The 24717-nt window shown below is 46.2% G+C and overlaps 1 protein-coding gene across 1 annotated transcript in view; it reads left to right on the top strand.

Moving 5' to 3' along the window:
• Nucleotides 1-24717, top strand: part of Adra1b (adrenoceptor alpha 1B) — a 126007-nt gene that overhangs the window by 48111 nt on the left and 53179 nt on the right. The window contains exons 2-3 of the mRNA XM_021212922.1: nucleotides 14497-14564; nucleotides 15075-16216. Coding sequence (XP_021068581.1) covers nucleotides 15268-16216 — 949 coding nt within the window. The 5' untranslated portion in view covers nucleotides 14497-14564; nucleotides 15075-15267. The remainder of the gene's footprint in view (nucleotides 1-14496; nucleotides 14565-15074; nucleotides 16217-24717) is intronic.

The following is a 24717-nucleotide window of genomic DNA, read 5'->3' as shown; positions in this document are numbered from 1 at the left end:
GAGAGAGAGAGAGAGAGAGAGAGAGAGAGAGAGAGAGAGAGAGAGAGAGACTTTGTGTATGTATAAAATTGAGTGCCACATCTGTCATGTATTTTTGTTTTTCAAGTGTGTGTATGTGTTTGTGAATGAGTGTGTATATGTGTTTGTGAGTGTGGGTGTGTGGGTGTGGGTGGGTGGGTGTAGCCTAGAAAACATCTTTTGAAATGTTAACAGTGGTATTCTCAGAGTGGAGGATAAAGGTTTCCTATCAACTTCCTATGCCTTTTCATAGTTCACTATAGCCATAATCTGCCTTGATGAAATCTGCTGTCATTTGTTTAGCATTTAAATAATGACGATCACAAGGTGTTAATTTGAATGCACTTATTTTCATGGCTGGACATCGGTAACCTTAGTTTGGCTCTCGGTGACGATGGTCAAGGCATTTGTCTGGCTTCAATTTCCTTGCCTGTGACATAAAGGAAGGGCCACGTGACTTCTACAATCCCCACCAGCTGTGATTCTGAACACTTTTTGCCCATAGACACCCAAGCAAAGTAAAAAGCATAGATAAGGAATTGCTCCTGAATGTAAATGGGCTCATTTGCAAGCCCTGAAGATTTCATCAGAAGTTGAATGAATGTGCTCTGCAGAACTCAAAGATATTACTCCTCAGTGAAGGCCAGCTAACCATTCAATCCAGGAAACCTCTCCAGTCCTTTTACAGGATGGAAGGATTAACATTACTGAGTGGGCCTACTGTGTGGTTAGGGTTGGCACGGGGTGAGTTATCCACACTCTTAATAATTCACAGCACCTCTATCATCGTGATTGTTTGATATGGAACTCATTACAGAAGTCTATAGAAGCGACCGTGTAGATAGTCAGTCACCAGCATTCCATAGTCAGTATTTCTTGGCCTCTGTAGAGTCATTGGTACACATGATTCTACAAAGCATCATTTCCGTCCAGATTAACAAGTGAGGAAGGGCAACAACAGATAAATGCTGTCTGTCACTGGCAAGGAGCCAGCCCTATAAAGGGTTCCTGACACTCCCCAAGCCTCGAGAACACAGCACGTTAGGCTGGCATACTTTGTCTGGGGACAGGTTAGAAGAGGTCACAGTTTAGGAGTTGCTAGAGGCAGCATGAGTAAGACCTTTGGCTCCACTGGACTCTTGCAAATGATAGGAGGGAAGGTTACAGAGAGCAGAATTGATTACCAACACGTAATTTCACGACAGAGATACAAAGTTTACAGAAAGTCAAGCTAAGCAAGCATCCTCCTGAACAGTTTTATGTTCCACAAACTCTGGTTTCGGGAACAGGGTATGCAGATGGCATGAAAGTGTTGAACCAGGAAAAAAAAAAAAAAAAGACCCTCAGCTTCAAAAAAATATCTGCACTGGGGGGAGGGGTGCTGCTGGAGAGATCGCTCAGTGCTTAAAAGTACTTGCTGCTCTTACGGACAACCTGGGTTCAGTTCCCGGCAGCCATACATGGCAGCTATCAACTCTCGGGAGCTTGAGTTCCAGAACATCCGATTGGCACCAGGCACATGCATGGTACACAGACATACCCATAAAATGAATAAAAAAAAAATCTTTAAAAATATCTATACACATTCAGGTGTGGCGGCTCACGCCCAGAGTCTCAACAGTGAGGAGGCTGAGGAGGCAGGCGATACAAATTTGAGGGCAGACCTTGTTGTATAATGAGATCCGTGACAGACTGTGTTAATTACAATGTGAGGCACTGTCTCCAGGGGGGAAAAAAATCCGAAAAGTGGGCTGAGGATATAACCCAGTTGATAGAGTGCTTGCCTGGGTTTGAAACTCTGGGATCTGGTCCACGGCACGGCATAAACCAGGCCCAGTGGCAAACACCTGTGATCCCAGCATTCAGACGGTGGAAGCAGGAAGATCACAAATTCAAGGTCATTCTCAGGGTCATCATGAGCTAGAAGAAGGCTGGGATACATAAGACCTTGCCTCAAAAACATTATTAATTAAGTGAATCTAAAACATGAAAATAAACGTGAATGGGCTGGAGAGATGGCTCAGCAGTTAAGAGCACTGGCTGCTCTTCCAGAGGTCCTGAATTCAATTCCCGGCAACCACAGGGTGGCTCACAACCATCTGTAATCGGGATCTGATGCCCTCTTTGGGTGTGTCGAATGACAGCTACAGTGTACTTACATGTATTAAATAAATAAATACATAAATAAATAAATAAATCTTTAAAATTAATAAATAAAAATGAATAAAAATATTTGTAAGTGGGATGCCTCTGAAAGTCAGAAGTTCTCACGTGCACCTTGATGTATTTTAACTCTCAGTTAAGGCTGATGTCAACCTCATATCACTGGCTCGTGTTCATTCACTCACTTACTGACAATTTCTTGGCCATCCAGCGCTCAGCTCAATGGAACTCTTGGATGAACAAACAGAAACCCTTCTCCATCCCACATGGAGCCTGAGTCTAGGAAGAGAGGCGGGTGGTGCTGAAATAAATAGATGGGAAAGTGTGTGACCACAGACCAAGGTCAGGCTACTAAAGATGCAGAGAACAGAGAAACCTCCCCTAACCTGGAGTTGGGATGAAGGTCATAGGTGGCATCATAAAAGGACATGGGCATCCTGAAACAGGGGGTGCACTGCTCGAAAGAGAGCAAGGAGCAGAAGAGAAGGACCACAAAGGTGATGGGAGGGGCAGATGAGACAGATGTCTGAGCAGGTAGAGATGGTTGTCACTGAGTTCAATCTCTAGCTGGTGGATGGAGAGAACCAACTCCTGAGAGTTGTCCTCTGCCTACCCATCTGCTGCAAAAGAACTTAGGTTGTCTGTGTACAAACTCCTGAATCCCACCGCTCTGTACAAAACACAAATTCCTGGGCCGCACATTAGAGGGCCAGGAATCTTCTTTGAGGTCTTCCTGTGAGTGAGTTGCAGCTGTGTAGTTTGGGCCACACTGCCTACACTGTCGAACCTTTCCAGAGACTATCTGGAATTCTTCTTCTTTTAATTTTCTAGATCCCTGGGGTGGTGGTACCCTAGATTGAACAGAGAGGAAATTATAAAGTCTTGAGTTTGCTACAGATGACCCATCAGTGTTAGATCGGTCCCCAGCCTGACTAGAGAGCCTTTCTCGGTTCCTAGGGTCTAACTAGAATACATACTCACAGCATTTATTTTCTGCTTTTTTGTCCCTTTCCTTCTCAGCATCCCAGCCCTCTGGAGGGCAGGAATCGGGGAGTGTGTGCATGAGCATCATCCCCTTCCTTCCTCCCCTGTGTTCCTAGGGCGTGAATGGTCTCCCTGACTGAAGGGTTATTATCTATGAGCCACTTTGGCCTGGTACACAAGGAAAATTCCTGTTGACATAATTATTCCAGTGGCCAAGAATCACAAGCCGAGGGCTTGCTGCCCTGCTTGTGAGTCGAGCTGGGTTTCTCTTTCTCTCTGCACAGCAAGCTCCATTGGGCCAACTGCCCACCACACTCCACTCCCTGAGATCGCCAACACCCACACTGGCTTTGTCTCCAATCCAAGAATTCTTTCTGCAGGCAGAAGGATTTCCAGAGAGCTCTGGGCTCTCTGAATATGGCCATTTGAAAAGCAAAGGCAGATAGACGACTTCTGTTTAACCTGGCAGGATTCTTGTCTTAAAATGAGAGGATACAGTGACCTGGGATGTTAGTTCCAATGGTAATAGATCTCCCCTGCAAAAAAAGAGGACCTGAGTTCAATCCCTGCACCCACATAAAAATGCTGGGTGTGGTGTGCTGGGTGTGGTGGCACGTGCTTCTAACTGAAGTACTGCAACCTAAAAACAGAGTAATTGCTGGGACTCAGTGGCCAGCCAGCCTTACATAGTCAGTGAGCCCCAGTGAGAGATCTTGTCTCAAAAGAACAAGTGGATGGTACCTTAAGATGAATGGTGTCAGAGACTGTCCTTCACATACAAACACACACTACACATGTGCATATATATACACTGTATGCACACAACTACCTATACGAACACGTGGAGAGAGGTCATCTTTGTAAAGCATACAATGGATATATATCCTAGAATACAACCAGTTCTCAACAAATGTTATCTATCCGCTGTATTCCTGTTTCTTCAGCTACTGTTTCTTCTTGGCAATTTATCTCAGAAAAAAAAAAGAAAAAGAAATAAAAAGAATATATCAGTTATATCAATTGGCAATCAAGAATCAGAAGGACAGCTGCGAGACTGGCTCAGAGAGTGCGCACACAGCTCCGGGGACTGAGAAATCTGTTGTGTACTTTTAAGATTATACAAAAGTATCAACAACAACTAACATTTGTTGAAAGCTTTCTAGGTTCCAGGCACAGTTCCATTCAATCCTCTCAACAACTTGATGTGGTAAATATTATTAAAAACCCCCATTTTATAGACAAACAGATGGGAGGTTAAACAAACGAATGAGCTTTTCCTGCTCACAAAGCCCAGAAGAGGCAGGAGTGAGACTATGATCTGTCCAGATGAAACCATTCTGGTGTGTAACCAACTACTTCCTTAAGGCTAACTGGCAACTCACACTGTCACTGGTCTCTCTCTCTCTCTCTCTCTCTCCCTTCCTCCTCACACTCTCTCATGCTCTTTCTTGCTCTCTCACTTTTGCTAGTTAGCAGCATATAACAAGCAATCTTTACAATCCTTAAAAAGACAATCACTTAGTTGGGTCTCTTATATTAGTAAGGGTTCTTTGGATAAACAGAATGAATATAATGAATATAAGATGATAATATAGATAAGACAGATTGAAAGACAGATAGATAGAGGTTATAGATTATAGATTTTATAAATATGTTAAAGGGGATTTGTTAGATTGGATTACAAAATAGTGTCTGGGTAGTCCAACAGTGGCTGTCTCATATCAGAGAGTCCAGTAATTTGGTAGTTGGTCAGTCCAGAAGGCTGGATATCTCAGCAGCCCCAGTCAGGTACAGCAAAGTTTGGAGGATACTCGGTAAGCTGCTGGTCTTCAATGTATGTTGGGGAGCAGGAAATTCATTCTAATGTCAGCAGTAGCAACAGAACGGGCGAATTTCCCCATAAGAGTAAGGGCAGGCCAGCAAAGACGTTCCTATTTCTATATCCTTCCATCTATGCTGCCCATTTAGGGAGGGTCCTCCCACTTCAAATAACCCAATCAAGAAAGTCTCTCATGAGCGTTCACAGTGGCTTCCGTTTTGGTTGGTTCCAGATTCCTGTCAAGCTGACAACCAAGATTAGCCACCACCGTCTCCCCATTCACAGAGAGGTCCGGGCAGGAGCTTGATATACGCTTGCGTGAAGTGCCCAGAAGGAGTCAGAGAAGAATATTTTCAAATAAACACACGGAATTTCTGGGGCACGCTGTGATAATCTAGCACACACATACCCAGTGTGATGATCAAATCATGACAGCTAGCGTCTCTACCTCCCGAAGCATCTGTCCTAGTCTGTGCTGAAAGATTTCAGACTCTCCTGGTCATGACACATTGTTGCGAGCCATACAAACTATGCCCGAGAATTACTTTCTCCTACTTCAACTCATGCTACCAGACTCCCTCTGCCCTTTCTGGTCCCTAGTGACTACTCTGCTGCTCTCTTCTCCCACAGAATTGACTTTTATAACTCTCACAGATGAGTGATGTCACTGCTCTTTAACCCTTCTATGCCTGGCTTAGTTTGCTTAACCTGAAATCATCCAGCTCCATCTATGTTGTCCATATAATAAGATTTCCATTTTCTCTATAAGTGTTTTTAAGATTTATTTTCATTCTATTTGAGTTTTTCCCCTGGTGTATGTGCACTGAGTGCCTCAGTTCCCATAGAGATGGGGGAAAGGTATCATATCCCTTGACACTAGAGTTACCCTTGTATACTGCTACATAGGTGCTGGGAAACAAACCAGGCGTTCTAGAGAAACATCAAGTACTCTTAATGACTGAGACGTCTTTTCTACCCCAGATTTCAAATTTCAGTTTTTATTCATTTGTCTTCATTGTTGTTGTCGACGTCGTCGTTGTTGCTGTTGTCGTCGTTTGTTGTTGTTGTCGTGTGTATTCCAGACTGGCTTCTAACTTGCTTTGTAGGAGAGGCAAGCCTTGAACTCCTGATCCTCCTGCCTCCTCCTCATTAGTGCTGGAATGGCTGGCAGGCATCACCACACTTGGCCCAAGATTTCTATATTTATGGCTGAAAACATTTCATTTGTACTTATAACACATTTTCTTTATAGGTGGAGAAATTTAATCCTTGGATCCTATAAAGAGGGGTCCACAATTGTGCTTTACTGAACACAACCCCAAATATGTCTGCTTTCATAGAATAGTGTCCCTGGTCTACTGAGATTTGCCCAGAACTTTCTGTAGTGTTTCTGCTGTTGATTTTTTTTTTTTTTTTGTCAGCACCGACATTAATTACAGCCAATTATGGGGTACCAAAGAGACGGACAGTATCAGCTCTCTCATCAGATGGCCTGTATTCCAATCCTACATTTGAATAATTTCAGGCAAGGTACTGAATCTCTCTTTTTCTCAGTTTCTTTACATATGAGATAGAGCCAATAATAGCTGTCATGGAAAACTGATGCTGGGGACTTGGATGAGGTGACTCACATAGGTGACCTCAGAATATTGCTAGTGCCTATGTGCACCAAAGTCACAGTTTATGTAAATGGGGCAGAAGGGGGCAGCCAGAGCCCACCATGTCATGCTTCTAGTGGGGCTGAGGAGATAAATGGGGTCATCCTGGGAATATCCATCATGGAGTTGATTTCCATTTATCCCAAATTTCTCTTACCTAAACATTTCCCAGTTTCTACTCATGAGGACAGTTCCCATAAGAAGCAGAAAGACCAGGCTGCCTCCTCTTCCTCGGCTCATCCTTTAAAGACTCCTTGGGCATGTTTCCAAAACTTTTAATTTGGTGTCCAGTAAACATCTGAGAATCTCTGGGCACTTCCTGTCTCAGTACTTGGTGCTGCAGAGGAAATAGGCTCCTTTCTCACCCTCTTCCCCCTCGCCATGTCCCTGTACCCAAAGTGATGCCACACACAATTGCCAAGCTTGTCCATACCTATCCCAGGGTCTCACACTGAGACACTTGTGCTCAAAAATAGAGAAAGAAGGCAGAATCCAGTCAGAATTCTCTCCTCTGTCTTGATCCCTTGGGGCCTGGTCTGTCCCCTCTAAAGCTAGGTCCTAACACTTTGTCCAAATACAATTTTAGATGCCTCCAAGGAAAAGATCCCCACCACTTCCTTTAGAACTCTTTGAAGTTGGTGACCACAAGTGAAAATCCCCCAAAAGGCTTGTGTGGTTTGGATCAGAAAGCACAAAAGAGGAAGAAGAAGAATGATAGAGAAATTTGATCCCTGTATTCTGTATTTCTTTCTTTCCTTCTTTAACTCCCATCCTTGTTTAGTGTCAGTCGAAATCCTCTACATGCTCATTATTCATCTCAATGGCAAAGTCTGTGAGGACAAGGGAGGCCAGCATCAATTCCCTTGATTCAGTTCAAGTTGTGGTCTATGACAAATGATAAATAGTAAAACACTGGATTCATTCTGTTACTGCAAAGTAAAAGAAAAAGGGAAGGAGACAGAGACAGAGAATAGGAGAGACTCGTAGTTATAAGTAATAGGATAGAGGTATTGGTCAAGGGTCCTAGCAAGAATTTAACCCTGAGGAAGCCACAATAAAGATTTAAGGAGCCAGGCAGTGGTGGTACATGCCTTTAATCCAAGCACTTGGGAGGCACAGACAGGTGGATCTCTGAGTTTGAGGCCGATCAGGTCTACAGAATTGAATTCAGGACAGCCAGGACAACAGAGAGAAACACTGTTTCCAGAAAGAAAAAAGGCGAGGGGAGGAATTAAGAAAAATCATGGGATAAAGAAGTAGACAAATAGACACATGCATACATACATACATGTATACATACACACATGCATGCATGCATATATGGTAGGTAGATAGTAGCATACATACATGATAGATACATACACACATGGTAGGTAATTGACAGTCAAATGGTGAGTACACAGATGCATAGATGATCATGATAATATACATACATACTTAGATTATAAATATAAAATTATAGAGGCTATTAATGTAACAGCAGTGGCAGCCTTTTATTGGAAGGGGCAGTATAGACAGCTTTCAGCCTAAACATTACCGACCAGAGCTCCTTTCATCTGTACAACCACCTAGCATGTGCATTGTCTCCAGGAATGGAAAGCATTCTTTCTAAGGCACAAGTGAGTTAAGGGATGGAAATGACTTACATAGCTTGTGCAAAGGTCACCCAGCTGGGCGACTGAAACTGGGATTCAAACTCAGAGCGTGGTGTAGAAACATGATACCCGTGGTAACAGAGTTATGAGCATGAAGTCAGTCCTCTTGGCTGACACTGGCTCTGCCTCAGGCAAGCCCCATCCTCTTCCAGGGCTTTTGTGTCCCCACACATAAAATAAGACAGTCAGACTCGATTAAGGGTTTTCTACAAAGTTTCCCAGGGTAAATACTTAAGGCTGTATAGACCAGATGACCCAAACATTGTAACTACTTGGCTTCACCACTGCAGTATGAAAACTGCCTTATTCTCCACACAAACAAAACAGACATGGCTGGGTTTCAATGAAACTTTATTATAAAGATAAAATAAAATAAACCACAGTCACAAGGTGAATTTAATCCACAAGCTATATAGTTTGCATGCCCTAGACTAATGTTTTGTTTTGCTTTGCTTTGTTGTGTTTGAGGTTGTTGTGGTGGTTGTTGTGGTGGTGGTGGTGGTGGTTGTGACATTTTAGAAGTTCCTGGCCCTGGATTGTGGCGGTAGAGCTCAGAGAGGCCAGGGCAGTGAAGAAGCAGCTGGAAGGAGATTGTTGCCTTAAGCTTTGATATAAGCTATGGCGCATGTTGTTCGAGTGACTCTGGCATAGTTGTCTAGTACAGTAGCTCACTGGCATAAAAGAAAATGGACATGTTCTTCAGCCCTACAGAAAGAGCTATCATGTCACATGCACAGGTCCCCTAGGCCTGCTCCTGGGGCTCCCAGACTCTCCCCCAGTGTGGGGTGTGAATTTAGCCCCTGGATGTCTTGGTAGTTAATCTTCATCCACGTGCTGCTGAGGAGTGCTAGAGAGCCCTGCCAGCTCACCGAGACTGGATGCATGTGCTGGATTAGGGAACCCTAAGCTCATCAAAGCTTATCCTAGACAAAAGCAGCTCTGCACAGAGGAAGCTTAGATTCCTCACTCTTGTGAGCCTCTGACACGGATGCTGTCTTTAGAAGCAGCAGGTACGCCTGCAACAGCTGGCATCCCCTGCCCAGAAAAAAAGGATGGGACAATAGTTGGCCCTCTGACCTAGAGGTACAAAGGAACAAAAATTCTCCTTTGAGGGTCCACAGCCCCCGGGTGCCTTGTGGAATAATTTCCTCACACCATCAGTACTTTTTTAAGCCTCATTTATGGGGTGCATTGCAGATTATCTATGCTAGTCCTATTGCCTTGGGCGGGCCATTTAACCTCTGAACCTCAGTTCCCCTATCCATCTGATATCTACAACAGAAGCAGCATCCACCTACACAATCACTGCCAGGATTAAATAAGATATTGCGTTGAACGTTTTGGTCCCATGCCGAGTACTTCCTAAATGCCTTGCGATCCCTGGCTGATAGATGTTACTATCATCCAGCACTTGGCACTTCTCACACAAGATCACAGTCTTCACCGTGGCCTCGTGAGCAGTGCTAACCTTCGTCTCACTGGTAAGGAAGCTGGGAGTCCAAAGTGGTTATGTGATTTACCCAAGATCATAATTTATGAAAGTAGGGCACAAACTCGGGTCAGCGAGATGCCAGACTTCTGGCTCTTCATATGTTATTCCCCTACCCAAGGCCACAGTAGTTGCTCTTAAAGGATGGAGTAAGATTCTAACAAATCCCTGCCAGCCCTCAACTCTCTGGCAGACGGACTCCTGGAGGCAGAGCAGGCTGGCCTGAGGAGTGCCTCTGCAGAACCTTCTGGGGGAAATGGTTCCGCCTTCCCACCTCCCTGGCCTCTGCTCACTCAGAACCCTGGTCACATTCAAGTTTCTGCTGTAATTTCCTTCAGGCTAACATGGAACCTTCGGCTGTTTTTTGTTTGTTTGTTTGTTTGTTTTGTTTTTAACAATCTCGGTCTGATGCAGAGAGAAGGTCGTACTGCAGCTTTCGAAGCAGATGGTAGTGCTGTGAACACCGAGGCCAGCTGCTCACTGCATAGCCTTGGTCACATCCAGAACCTCTCTGAGCCTCCGTTTTCTCATTGTAAGATGGGCGTAAGCCCTCATTTGAACTTTGATGAGGAGTGTCTGGCACATGGAAGGTTCTCTCTAAAAGGTATTTTCTCTTCGTTCCTTATGCTCAGTGGATGGTGCGTGCTAGGTTATCAGTTGCTTTTTTTTAATTATTTGATTTGATCTTTGATAGCCCACAGCACTTAGTGTGGTACCGCCCATGAAACGGATGTGGGCAAAATCTGGTTGGACTGTAACTGGGGAGAGCTAGACAGAGTAAACCAGAGAGGTAAGTAAATAATAGATAGGTGATAGATGATAGATAGATGATAGATGATAGATAGATGATAGATAGATAGATAGATAGATAGATAGATAGATAATGAAAGGAAGAAAGAAAGAAAGAAAGAAAGAAAGAAAGAAAGAAAGAAAGAAAGAAAGAAAGAAAGAAAGAAAGAAAGAAAGAAAGAAAAGAAAAGANAAAGAAAGAAAGAAAGAAAGAAAGAAAGAAAGAAAGAAAGAAAGAAAGAAAGAAAGAAAGAAAGAAAGAAAGAAAGAAAAGAAAAGAAAGAAAGAAAGAAGGAAAGTTTAATTCCAGGAGAGAGATGACCTTCCATAAATGCCCTAAGTAAATCACTGTCAGCCTCAGTTTCCCCTCTGTTCAGATTCAGTGGCAGCGTCTTCTAGAGGGCTCACATATATGAAAGTTTGCAACATCAGAGGTTTCTAATGTAATAAGATGGGTAATGAAAAGATTCTTCTTCTCCAAGCCTCGAGTGAGTCAGAGCTCTGTGCTTGGCTTTGCCCCAGGGAGTACCGAGAAAATGAAATACCGTCTGTATCCTCATGACACCTAAACAATTCTGTGGGTCAAAACTTAGCCAGAAGGGCAAACAGGCATCTCCAGCGAGGCTAGGGACAGAGGAGAGCAAAGAAGTCGCCATCAGCAGGGCTTGATTGGTGGGGGTCCTGCCTCGTGGCTGCTATTAAGGCTGCTCCCTGTCTGCTTTGTGGTGGGACATAGTTTGTTTTGCCTGAGTGAAGGATGCTGGCGAGTGACAGCATGTCAGAGATCTGCAAGGATGTTTGACTTCCTTCAGTGTCTCAATAAGCTCTTCCACATCCTGACACCTGAATGGGGACACAAGTTCTCAAGCTACTCTCTTTGGTAATAAAGATAAGGCAACCTTGAATCTCAGGTTTGCTCTTTATGACCCATGCATGCATGCACTTGTGTGTGTGTGTGTGTGTGTGTGTGTGTGTGTGTGTGTGTGTGTGTGTGTGTGTGTGTATTTCTTCCATTTTGGGCCCCTTGCCTTCATAAGAAAAAAAAAGATGTAGGATACACCAGGCTTCCACATTGCAGACTCTGGCTGTGACTCTGCAAACACAGCCTCAGATTATGTGGTGTCGGCTGTTAATTGATGCCCAAGAAAGTGAGAGACGGGCCACCAAACTCAAAACATGGATTGAGAACTTGTTCTTCCTTCTGTCTCCTCCTTCCAGTCCCCACATCCCTGAATTTGCACAAACCATCGGTTTTATCCCAGCTCATCAGTATTCTCCTCTTGCCACACATCACCCCTGAAAGGGAGGAAACAGCTCGAGGAAAGCTCCATCCTCCTAACCCTCAAGTTGTGTAGGAAATGGAGACGCTCTCCTAACTGTCGCATCCCATCATGGAAGATGCAATAAAGGAAGAGCAGCAGAGTGGATTTAGGGGCTAGTCTATCCAGTCAGCACACAGATGACCTCAAACGGTCATCTGGACCAGCCTCTATCGACATACACAATAGTGCAGGAGGCCTCTGAGACCCAGAGCAGCCTCTCCTTCGCGTTAAGATGTTTGGCAGATGGCTGCATGCAGGCACTGACCTGGTCCACACACCACTGTGTAAGTCAGTAGTGGCCATGTCGGTGGAGTTTTTCTACATCAGAAGAAGCCCCATTCTGTGGGCTATTTTGTGCAACTGGAGAGCTTGTACATTTTTGTAGGAGATTAAGACCTTAAACGTATAGTGGGTGATACATGCTTGTAACAACAACACTTAAGAGGCTGCGAAGAGAGGAAGATTATCATGATTTGGAGGCCAACCTGGGCTAACAATAAATTCCAGGCCAGCCTGGGTCACAAGTAAGACCAAAGGCTGGAGAGTTGGCTCAGCAGCTAAGGGCATTTGTTGCTCTTGCAGAGGACTGGGGTCCAATTCCCACCACCCAAATGGTGGCTCACAACCACCCCAACTCCAGCTCCAGAGGATCCCATGCCATCCATCAACCTTCACAGGCAGCAGGCAATGAATGTCACACACAGTTGTGCATGTGGCTAAAGTACTCACACGCAAAAAAATGATACAGTAAATTTTTTAAAAAAAACAAATAAACAAAAAAAAAAAACGTAATCTTCTGCAAAAAGTACAAGTAAAAGGACTTGAAGAGCCCAACTTTAGGTTGAAGAACTTGCACAGGAACCGCCTTGCATGGCTCCTGCTTCCTTGTCCCTTAATCAAAATACAGTGATTATCAAAAGCAGAAATGAGAAGCCTGGGCTGTGGCTTGTGGGCTGCAAGAAATGGGTATCAGGTGTCTCCTTGCAATTCAGCAGCCACTGCCCTGTCCCCTGCCTCATGTCACTAGCATATGACTAACTCTGTGATCTACTGTTTCCTCGTGCGTCCCTCAAAGACCTGTTAAAGAAGAAGAAAAGATAAGAAGCAAGCTGGGTGTGGTGTCTTATGCCTGTAATCCAAGCACTGGGGAGGTGGGGGCCAGAGGATTTTGGAGTTTGGGACAGTACTGGTCTACATGGTGAGCTCAAGACTAGTGTGAGCTACACAGCAAGACTCAGTCAACAAAAGAAAAGAGAAGAAAGGGAGGAGGGGAGAAAAATAAGTAAATGATGATCAGCAGGAGCTCAGCAAATGTGGGGCCCTGCCCAGTAGCAGTAACTTGAGCCCCAAAATGAGCCATTTAAAAAAGGAGCCGAGCTATAACATTTACTCTGTCCCCTATTCTGCTTCTGTAGAAACAGCGACTCTTCTAAAGCTCAGCACTAGAATAAGGAAACCCAGTAATGAGATTCAACCCCAGCTCCCCCTTCCTCTCCTCAATAGGTTCAACTCCCTTATAACACAGGTCCCATCCTCAAAACAGAAATCAACATGAGACTACAGTCTCTCATCAAGTCAGGAGAAAAGGCAGCATAAACTTAGCACAAGGTCTGGCATCTAAGTGTCGGGAGACAGAGAATCTTGAGTTCAAAACCAACCTGAAGGCCTTGTTTCCAAAAACAAGCAGACAAACAAAAAAAATTCTTCCCTGGTTTGACTTTTATTTTCTTCCATTTTGTAATTACCCACCTCTGGAAATAGGGTCTGTAACCAAATAGCCAACGTGAATACAAGGCAATACAAGAAAAGAGCCAACAGACAAGATCCCCCAAGTCCCTTCTCCAGGATTTGGCAATCTGTCTGTTCTCATTCTCTACCCCCAGAGAGCCAACTAGCTCCCTCTCACCTTTCCCTCCCTCCCTCCCTCCCTCCCTTGACTATCTCTTTAGTGACAACCCCAAGCCCCTTCTTAAATTGTCAAGTTCGGCCTAGAGATGCTGCTCACTTGGTAGAGTGTGTGCTTGCCTAGAATGCATGGAACCCTGATTCCATCCCCAGTATCAAATAACCAACAGTGGTGATACATGCCTGTAATTCCAGCACTCGGGAGGTGACCGTAGGAAAAGCCAGAGTTCAAAGTTATCCTTGTGCTATATAGTGAGCTGGAGGACAACCTGAGCTACATCATACTCTGTCATAAAATATATATATATAATTCATATTCTTCCATGTCCTGGTTGCATTTCCCTGTCCTCAATTAATCTTCTCCTTAATTCTTGTCATTAGATGTCTCGCTTCAGATTTAGCTTGTTTGGTAAGCTCCCACTTGCCGGTCAGGAATCTGGGTACCCTTCCGACTGTTGGAGAACAGTGCCTAGAACGGAGTCACTGTCTGGAGGTGGACATTAACAATCCACTGAGGAAATGTGTGCAGGGAATAACTGAACAAATGAATGAACGAATGAATGAGCAAACAGAAGTTTCTAGGTTTTATCAAGGCCGAAGAGGTTGCAAGGGGGAACTAAAGTATACGCCTGGTCTCAGATGTGACTCAAGTCTTTGCCACCTGCCTAACGCGGGGATTTTCTTCCTTTTGTAGAAGCCAGTTGTGTAGAAGTTGCACATCTCTCTGAACCCATGACTTGACTCCAGGAGCCCCCATTAGAGGTAAGCATCCCCACCCTACCTTTTAACTGAAGCGTGAACAGGAGGGAAAATAATCCCAGCGGGGCCCCTGGGGTGTATGAACCGAGATGCCCACACCCGGATCCCCTGCTCTGCTCCCCGCCCCATCCCCGCAGAGGGAGCGGTGCCGGGCGCGGCTGGTCTCCAGGCCGACTAGGCTGGCGCTGGCGTCGGGGCTGCGCGCCTTGGCTGGACCCGCATTGCCCCCTAGTGCCGCACAGAGTCAGGGCGCCCGGGCTTCCCCGCCTGATGTCACCGCCGTGCAGTCAGCCCAGAGGCGGCTCATTGAAAGCAGACCCTCCTCGCGATCGCTGGGCGGAGAAGGCACCGCGGTCCGCAGACCCGCCGCGGGCCGGGCACAGCCGGGCACCCCCGGCCCCGCGCCCGCTCCTCCCCGCGCTCCCGCGCCAGCCCGGCCAGGCGCGCCTGACGTGGACCATTAAACTTGGAGCTGCCGCCTCGTCCCCTCTCTCCTCCTCCTCCCTCTGACAGGCGAGCGAGCCGCTGGGTGCAGGCAGGCGACGTGCTGCCGGGCTAAGCTGCCCGGGGGAGATGACTTCTCGCCAGGAGGACGCCTCTGGAAAGAAGACCACGGAGGGAGCAAAGTTTCAGGGCAGCTGAGGAGCTTTGGTCGCAGCCCTTCCGAGCCCAATCTCCTCCCTGGCTATGGAGGGCGGACTTTAAAATGAATCCCGATCTGGACACCGGCCACAACACATCAGCACCTGCCCACTGGGGAGAGTTGAAAGATGCCAACTTCACTGGCCCCAACCAGACCTCGAGCAACTCCACACTGCCCCAGCTGGACGTCACCAGGGCCATCTCTGTGGGCCTGGTGCTGGGCGCCTTCATCCTCTTTGCCATCGTGGGCAACATCTTGGTCATCCTGTCAGTGGCCTGCAACCGGCACCTGCGGACGCCCACCAACTACTTCATTGTCAACCTGGCCATTGCTGACCTGCTGTTGAGCTTCACAGTCCTGCCCTTCTCCGCTACCCTGGAAGTGCTCGGCTACTGGGTGCTGGGGCGCATCTTCTGTGATATCTGGGCAGCGGTTGATGTCCTGTGTTGCACGGCCTCCATCCTGAGCCTCTGTGCCATCTCCATTGATCGCTACATTGGGGTGCGATACTCTCTGCAGTACCCCACGCTGGTCACCCGCAGAAAGGCCATCTTGGCGCTCCTCAGTGTGTGGGTCTTGTCCACGGTCATCTCCATCGGGCCTCTCCTTGGATGGAAAGAACCTGCGCCCAATGACGACAAAGAATGCGGGGTCACAGAAGAACCCTTCTACGCCCTCTTTTCCTCCCTGGGCTCCTTCTACATCCCACTGGCGGTCATCCTGGTCATGTACTGCCGAGTCTACATCGTGGCCAAGAGGACCACCAAGAATCTGGAGGCGGGAGTCATGAAGGAAATGTCCAACTCCAAAGAGCTGACCCTGAGAATCCACTCTAAGAACTTTCATGAGGACACCCTCAGCAGTACCAAGGCCAAGGGCCACAACCCCAGGAGTTCCATAGCTGTCAAACTTTTTAAGTTCTCCAGGGAAAAGAAAGCAGCCAAAACGTTGGGCATTGTAGTCGGAATGTTCATCTTATGTTGGCTCCCCTTCTTCATCGCTCTCCCACTTGGTAAGTTGGGGACTGGCACAGGGGAGATAGACCTTTTCCTATCTTGGTTTTCCTGATGATCTCACGCCAAAGTTTTTGTGTTTGTGTTTGGTTATTTTTATGCCATCGGTGTGTGTTTGGAGACTGGATAATACCATTTGTTCTGCAAGGGCTTTGCAGATTGAGGAACTGGCTAAGAACCAACTCAGGTGTTGGTGGGGAAAAAAAAAAGCTAAGATACTAGGCACTTGAAATAGAAGCACGGAAGGAGAATCTGAGATGTGGAATGACTCAGTCACTGGCCTCAGTTTAATAATTAAAAAGGACACTGGGCTCCAACATCTCACCAGTGTTATTTCAGTAGTAACGATGCATCTGAGAAGGCAGCGTCACTAACGCAGAATACCAAATAGTTTGTAGTTACTGCAGACGCCGCATTGGGGAAGCAGGGAGGCGGCTCCTACAGAGAAAGACAGTGTTCATTCAATATTTGCAGGGACCACGTTTCACAGCCTTGCAGAGGTTGCGGTCTCCCTCTCCTCCCTCCCCTGCTGGCTCTTCCCTTTCTGCACTGTCGTTCTTACCAGATAATAGGAGCATCTTACAGCCACACAGCTTCCACGGGCCTTTAAGTTTCTGAAGCTTGGGATTTCAAAGCAAAACATTTTCAGTTTTCACCCCCAAAATGCTCCCAACTCTGGCGATTTATGAAATGTTCAGAATTTAATTATAGCTGACCCTCACCTTCAGCGATAAGACACCAAAGCCAAGCAAGATGGAATTCAGTGCCTCCAGCTTCCCACCCCCTACAAAAATGTGCCCATCTTATTTGGCTTGGTGGTCCTGATAAGTGAATTGTTCAAAAGGCTGCCTGATTCCTGCTAAGGGGGCGGGGGGGACAAGGTCTGGCTAAATGGTAAACAGAGAAGGTTCTGTGACATGCTGTTCGCGTGGCTTGGGAAATCCTTGTCCCTTCTCTGGTGCATTGATCTGCTTTGATTTCTTTTCCTATCTCTGATGGGAACTGGAGGGAGATGAATGGAAGGATGTGCTTGGGGCATGCTATCAGAAGAGGGGGCACTATTAAATACCACAGACCTCATATACCAGTCATACCTTCAGGGTCGCAGAGGTGGCCAAACCCCTCCAGCAGCTATGACTCCAAAGTCACAGTGCTTCTGAGAGAAAAAGATGAATGAGAAGGAAGTGAATGTTTACCAAGAGTTTCCTTTTTTTTTTTTTTTTTAAGGAAAAAAAAATCTATCCAACATACTGACTGTGTGATCTTTTCTAAGGAAGTCTGGCAGACTACTGCCATTCAGAAATATTTCTTCCACTGGTGTTAAGTAGAAAGAGCTTAAAATTCTTCCCCAGCAGTGATTGCATCCCACTGCAGAGGAGAATGATTCGCCTTCCCAAGGTCCTGGGACCTTTGGCAGTCTTGTTCTGCTAACCACGGGTGACAGCTTGCACTATTCCAGGCCGTCCCAAAGATCGTGGGTCTGTGGAGGTGTGATTTGGTCTCTTATCAGCCGTACGACCTTGGGGTAAGCACTGCTGCTTTGTGAGCCTCGGGTTCTTCGTCTACAAAGGGGACTAATTAGTAGTCACTCCAAGGAGTTGGGTTGATGTAAGGAGAAGACGGTGTAGAGTGTGGACCGGCGAGTAGCTAATCAAAATTAGGTGTGAGTACTCTAAGCCAAGCCCCACTTGCTTGGAGGTAGCCTTATGTTTATTCTGTTAACTCTTGCCAATCCAGCACCTGTTAACTTAATCCTGGATCTACCACCAGCATGCAGAGGAGATGGCCAGAGCATGCTTAAGAAGAAAAATAGCCCAATCCCCACTCAGAAACCATCCCAGGCACAATCCTTGGCTCTGAGATTCAAGGGAAATGAAAAGCTCCCCACAGCTTGGGAAGAAGAGACTCAGGTGGCACAAGCTACCGAGTTCTACTCTCATCTTGGCCATCAGTTAGCTTTGTGACCCTGGGCTCGTTGTGCCTCTCTGGGCTTCAGGACACGTGTGTATACCACAAGATGGTTAAATGTGATGAAGGGGAAATGTACTGAACACAATGAGCACTTGAGAAACTCCATAGGAACATAACCCCCGAGGTCCAACTTACAGTAAATCGGGTGGATCCAGAGTCTACGCGTTTAATCAGACCCCAGGAGACTCTGAAGGGGTGGATCCCAACTGAGACTTTGAAAGTCATTGATCAAAGCATCTCTCAGCCCCCTTTAGAGCCCAGCATCCTTAAATGTTGCTACTTTGGATCTTCCCCAGTTACCAGTGGTGTGAGATGGCATGGCTTCTCTCGGTATCCTATGCTTCAAACTGCCAAGCCTACCTTTGAGGTCTCCCTTGGCTCTCTGCTCATGCCTGTTGAGACCCTGTCCTCCTTGTCTCTGGGGTCCTTCATGTCCATGCAATAGTAGCAAAAGCTCATCTGTGTCCCCAGACCATGGCGTTCACAAAGCTTGCTTCTCCTCTCCTATCAATGGAAACTCTGATTATCTGCACCATGATCACCTGGGAACCCTCCCATATGTTGTCCCTGAACGAGCCCAGTAAGCATCCTTCTTCCACCGAAGCCAACAGAGGAGGTGGTCCATGTAGGCGGGCTGTGGGTTTTCAGTGGTTTCAGAAAGATAGTCAAGAAGTCAGTCAGAAGGTACACAATCGATGCTTGCTTTCTTAATAACTTAAGAACATCACAGCAAGATGAAGTTGCAGTTCCTCCAGGTAACAACATCCAGTGAGAAGCAGTATGTTAGGCAGTAGGAGCTTTTTTTTTTCTTCCTGGAATCTGAAGATGGTTCCAAATTCTAAATTTTCCATCAAGGACTTTTTACTCAGAGAAGGCAGAAGCAGACATGCGGAAGGCTCCGCTCACCAAGCAGGGAAGTGTAGGTGGGAGTATCTCCCAGCCCAGCTAGACACTCAGGTGCCTGGGTGCCATGAGATTTCCATAGTTGTGTTTGTTCTCTCCATAGGAGAGAAGGGTTGGGATTCCTTCTAGAAGGAGGGAAAATAGACATGGCCCTACAGGACCCTGCTCTGAAGCGCCATTTGTTTTTCTTCCTCCCTTATTTTTATTTTTGGGAGCAGGGTTGGGCCACCTGCAGCGAGGACTCCTGTGGAGCCCTCCCCACCTGCACTACCTCCCTGTCTCTCTCCACCCTTTCCCGGTGGCCTCAGACTAAGTTGCACCAGGAACCAGTGCCCACTTATGCAGGATCAGAGATGCACGATCAACAAACAAGAACCTCTTTCTTTGGCCCCTGGAAATGAGCCAGGGAGGATCGGGACATCAGGACTAGAGTACAGAAGGATTTCTATCTCATGGACCATACATGATGTCCAAGAGAACATCCAGCTGTTTCGTATGACAATGAAGACCAGCTCCCAGCAGAGGGGAGACAGCCTGGTCAAGGTCTGATGAAGTGGCAGGACTCTTGGGGGAGTGTGTATTTCAGTATGGGATGTGAGGAGAGGCGGTAGGAAGTACCAGGCAGCCAACAAGCGGCTAGGACTAGAGAGCTGTTTAGAAAACACTGGAAACTTGCCTTGCTCCAAATCTTTCTTCCGCCTTTTAAAATGCTGAAAGGCACTAGGAAGCCATTATTGAACTAACTGCTCTCCCCTCTAAATAAAGGAAGGTCAGTTTCAAAGAAACAGTTGTACTCCATATAGTACTGAACCAAATAGCAACTGATTGGGCTTTCTTCTCATTCAAATGGGCACTGAGGAATTTCCACTCATTATGAGCACAAGTGAGAATGAGGGTCTCAGACCTAGAGCAGTCACTGCCACAAATGTGTGTGGATCCTCCAACTCAGCCTTTGAGACTCCTTCAAGGAAAGCAATTGCTTTGAGAACTTGGTGAAGAGGGGAAAAATTAAAAGCAGAATCCTTCCCAAAAGAAGGAAATATTACTGAGGTAACATACTCTTGGCCAGGTGTTAAATATTTAACCAAAGACTTCTTAAAGTGCGTACTATGTTCTTGGTTCTGGGCTAGAAGCTGGATTGTTGAACTAAAGCTAAACATGGTTTCTACGTGCTTACTCAGCAAACGGTTATTGAGTTCATACTTTGTATAGACATTCTACTGGTGACACTACCCCCAGTAACCTTGGCAGAGATGCAGTGTGTAGTAACTGCTACCTCTTCATAAATGAATATACCAAAACTCAATACAATTAGAGTTTTACCCAGGATCACACAGCATGTCAGTGATATGGCCAAAGACTGGCCCAGCTTTGTTAGAAAGACCATACCTGGTCCTTTCTGCTCACTGGTGGCAACCGACTATCATAGTAAATGTTCTCCAGGAAATTGTAAACCACCCTGTCACCACCCTGTCAGAAGACAGGAAGGACGAAGTCACTTTAAAATCCTGTCCCTCCCTGATGTGGGAGAGAAAAACTTCAACTGATGACATGTCAGAGCAGACCATCCATGTTCAAACTTAAAGCTAGATTTTCTCTAAGCCTACTGCATTGTGGCTGCTAACAATCCCTAGGAATGAGGCTCTTGCCCATCAGTCAGCTAAGCTGAAGGAAAAGGTGGAAGGGAACCTGCCTTCCTCCTAGGGCTGTGGGTCTCATCTTTAACCGTGCATGCATCCACTAACTAAATATGAATTACCACATGGATACTGTGTCCAGGAGTCTTTCTAGAGAAACTATGGTAAGGAAGATAATTAAGCACCATGGAACTTACTTCTAATGAGGTAAACAGGTATTTGAAAAAAAAAAAAACACACACACAAAAAGAGACATAAATCCATCAGTGATAAGAGACTAGAATTATCTAATAGGGATCGGTAGATCATGTGGTCCCAGGGGAGCGCCGTGGAAGCCGAGGCGGAACAGTACAGTTTAGAGTAGCTGCTTTGGTAATGTTGGTAGGAGAGAGAGCCATGCAGCAGGAAGGTGTCCTGTAGTATGGAGTGATGGTGAACTCCCAGAACTTAGGATGAGAGCAGGCATGGGTAAGACAGACTACAGACATGGACAGAAGAAGCCTGGCCATGATGGGACTTTTGGGACATATTATAGAATTTAGTTTGGGGATTTTTGTATTTGGTGTTGGGTTTCTGTTTAGGTGATGGTGGTGGTGGTGGTGGTGGTGGTGGTGGTGGTGGTGGTGGTGGTGTTTTTGCTTAGTTGTTTGATGCAGGGTCTTAGGTAGCCCATTCTGGCCAAAACCTGGCTATGTAGCTGAGGATGGCCTTGAACACCTGATCCTCCTGCCTTGCCTTCCCACATGCTGCTGTTATAGACAAGCACCACCGTGCCTGGTTTATGCACTGTGAACACCAGGCAGGCACCAAGGGAGCTACATCTTCAGCCCTAGATTTCGTCTTAATTATAATTAGCCACTGTGGAAGGAGTTGAAACACACCAAGACTCTATCTGAATACTAGCTCTAAAATGCTATAGAGCAGACGAGACGGTTCAGCAGTCAAGAGCACTTGCTGCTCTTACAGGGGGCCACAGTTTGATTCCCAGCACCCACTCACATGGAGCAGCTCAGAACCACCTATAACTCCAGGCAGGTGATCTGATATGCTCGTTCTCTTCTGGCCTCAGAGCATCTACATTCGTGTGTGTGTGTGTGTGTGTGTGTGTGTGTGTGTGTGTGTGTGTGTGTGCATGTGTGTGTATGTATGTGTGTATGTGTGTATGTATGTGTCGGACTGCTGTGAATGGAAACAGTGATTTCGACCNAACCACCTATAACTCCAGGCAGGTGATCTGATATGCTCGTTCTCTTCTGGCCTCAGAGCATCTACATTCGTGTGTGTGTGTGTGTGTGTGTGTGCGTGTGTGTGTGTGTGTGTGTGTGTCCGGTAGAAGGTCTCGGACTGCTGTGAATGGAAACAGTGATTTCGACCATGATGATGACAATAGAAGTAGCAAGACGCAAACAGATTTGAGGACTCGGTATGCGATGGCATAGGAAGGCTGGTGAGAAAAGTATGTCCAGAATAACCTGGGTGTTGGCAAAGAACCACCTGGGTATCACTTGTTGATCTGGAGAATGTGGGGAGCTGGGGGGGGGGGATGAGCAGAAACAACAAGATTCCTTCCAGGGTCTTTCACAGACATCCTGAAGGACTCAAAAAATATCACAGTGGGAAGGGTCTACTGGATATTATTATTACAATTTAGGCAAAAAACAAAACAAAACAAAAAACCTCTGACCCAAGGCCAGGAGTTTCTGTAAGCAGGCCCAGATACCTATGAGAGGCGTCTGACAGGAACAATTTTGACAGCCCAAGCCTTGGGCCCCAGAACAAACCTATCATACCAGAATCTCTTGTGAGGCCAAGAATCTTCAGCCCTTAACCAGTTTTCCTGGGTGAATTCTCATGCGTCCAGCATCCTCCTCATCCCCAGGCAGCCATGGTTCAGATACCTTATGGAAATCCAAGAAAACATGGCCAGGCTTTCATTGTACAACCAGAAGTATCCTCAGTCTGGTCTGCCCAGGCCTTTGGTCCAATCCATGGGGAGGTGAGGAGGCAGGAGGGACGGTGGTGTCTTTGAACTAGAGCCCCTCCCCCGACCATGGAAACAGATGAGCACTATGGGAGCATCCTCACCACACAGGGCACAGGGCATAGAGCTGCGACCCTGCAGGCAAGTCATGTCATCCTTGTCTCCACAGATGAAAACACCAAGTTCAGAAAGGCTTGATAACTTGCCCAAGGTCACATACCTAGTAAATGGTAGAATCCGTCAGACTCTGTGCTAGGACTCAGTAAACATTCATTGTGCTGTCCCTATTGTTAGCATACTGCTTCCCCTGGATTTGTCAGAGATCTGATGCCCAAAGTTTCCACTGGCTCATGACAAAATGAGAAAAACATTGTGTTCTTTCAAAACTGAAATGTATTCAATCTAAATGACTGTCCTTTCAGTCTAAAGACTATATCCTTTCTATTTTAAGACACCAAAATAGCATCTTTAGATGGAACGATGATAATGAATGGTAATAGTTGTGTGTCGGGTGTGTGTGTATGTGTGTGTGTGTGTGTGTGTGTGTGCGCGCGCGTGTGTGCGCACGCACGCGCGCGCGTGCTGTAATGTCCTACTTGATATCACTTAAAAAAAAATAGCAACCTCTGTCAGTTGCCTCTAAAAATATCTGAAATTTGAGTTTCCTAAGAGTTTGGAGTCATAGACAACACAAAAAGATTAATGGGGGAAAAGGGGGAAGGAAAGAAGGGAAAAAGAAAAAGAAAGGAGGGCTGGAGAATGGAACCAACCTCAACCTTCCAATGAAACCAAGTAACCTGGGACAGAGGCGCCAGGAGAGAGGGAGAACCTATGCAGAAGAATGTGCCAGGTACACAGGACAGGAGCCAATGGCAGAGGTGGCCAAGTCTTCTGGGGCACAGAGGGCCACATAAGTAGCAGAGGGTCATCAAGGGCTCCATGAAGGCTTTACGTGAGTATGTGTGAAGCTGTAAAACTCATGGATGGCTGCCAGCCTCCATCTGGAAATTGCCTTCTCTCATATCTGCAGGCTTTGTCTTCAGCCATTGTACTCCCTGACCACCTCAAATGGTACACTAATGACTTCCACACATTAGACCTTGCCACTTGGTGCTGAGGGTGAGGGCTACCCCACAGCCTCTGCCCTGTCCTCTCTCCCTTAGCTTGTGAGGTAGCTTGTGAAATTATCCCCCATTGCACAGTTAGGGATATGAACTCAGGGGAGATAGAAGAGCTTTGCTTCAGATGAGTGGCTGACTACGAATTCAAATTCCAGCCATCAGATGGGCTTCTCATTAAAGAAATGTTGGTTGGAAGTGTATGGTGAAAAATGGAAACCTCTATTCTTAGAAAGAGGCAAGGAAGGGCACATGGCCGCTGGTCACAACCTCACAAAGATATAAAGATCATAAAAATAATTGGGTCGTTTCCTGGCAAGATAAACTGAAACCTCTCTTTTACTGTTGACACTTTTGGAAGACTTTTCAACTTCATGACACATTGTTGCTAATGACAAGCACATTTTGATCAAGTTTCTAGCAAATTTTAGAAAAGACATATTTAGAAAAATGTTTCCCCAGTGTTGTTTCTGGCTTCTTTACCTTTGAGACTGGATTCACCACCTCCATCCACCTTCAAATGATGCCGACACTTCTCCATCACTGGTCATCCTACGCCCTTCTCTTGATGTCACAGGACAAGCAAGCTGGCATTGTGGACAGGAGTATTTCTAGATACTGTGTTCCACAGCAACTGGCTAGTGATGACCTAGCTATACAGAAGGAAAAGGCTATGAAGTACATACACAGCGTGGAGAGAATTGCAAGGGAACAGAATGTGACCTAACTCCAGAGTCTAACGGCCCTTGTACCAACACCTGCAAAAAGAAAGGCAGAGCAAGGAATGGGGCCACTCAGCAAAACAGTCATGGAAGTAGAAAGAGGTCACTGTTGATCTGTTAATAGGCCTCACTTTGGAAGACTACGTAATGGTCTCGGGTCCCCGAGGT

This window comes from Mus pahari, chromosome 14 (assembly GCF_900095145.1).
Source record: "Mus pahari chromosome 14, PAHARI_EIJ_v1.1, whole genome shotgun sequence".
In the NCBI taxonomy this organism is placed as follows: domain Eukaryota; kingdom Metazoa; phylum Chordata; class Mammalia; order Rodentia; family Muridae; genus Mus; species Mus pahari.
This window is presented reverse-complemented; position numbering and strand designations above follow the sequence as displayed.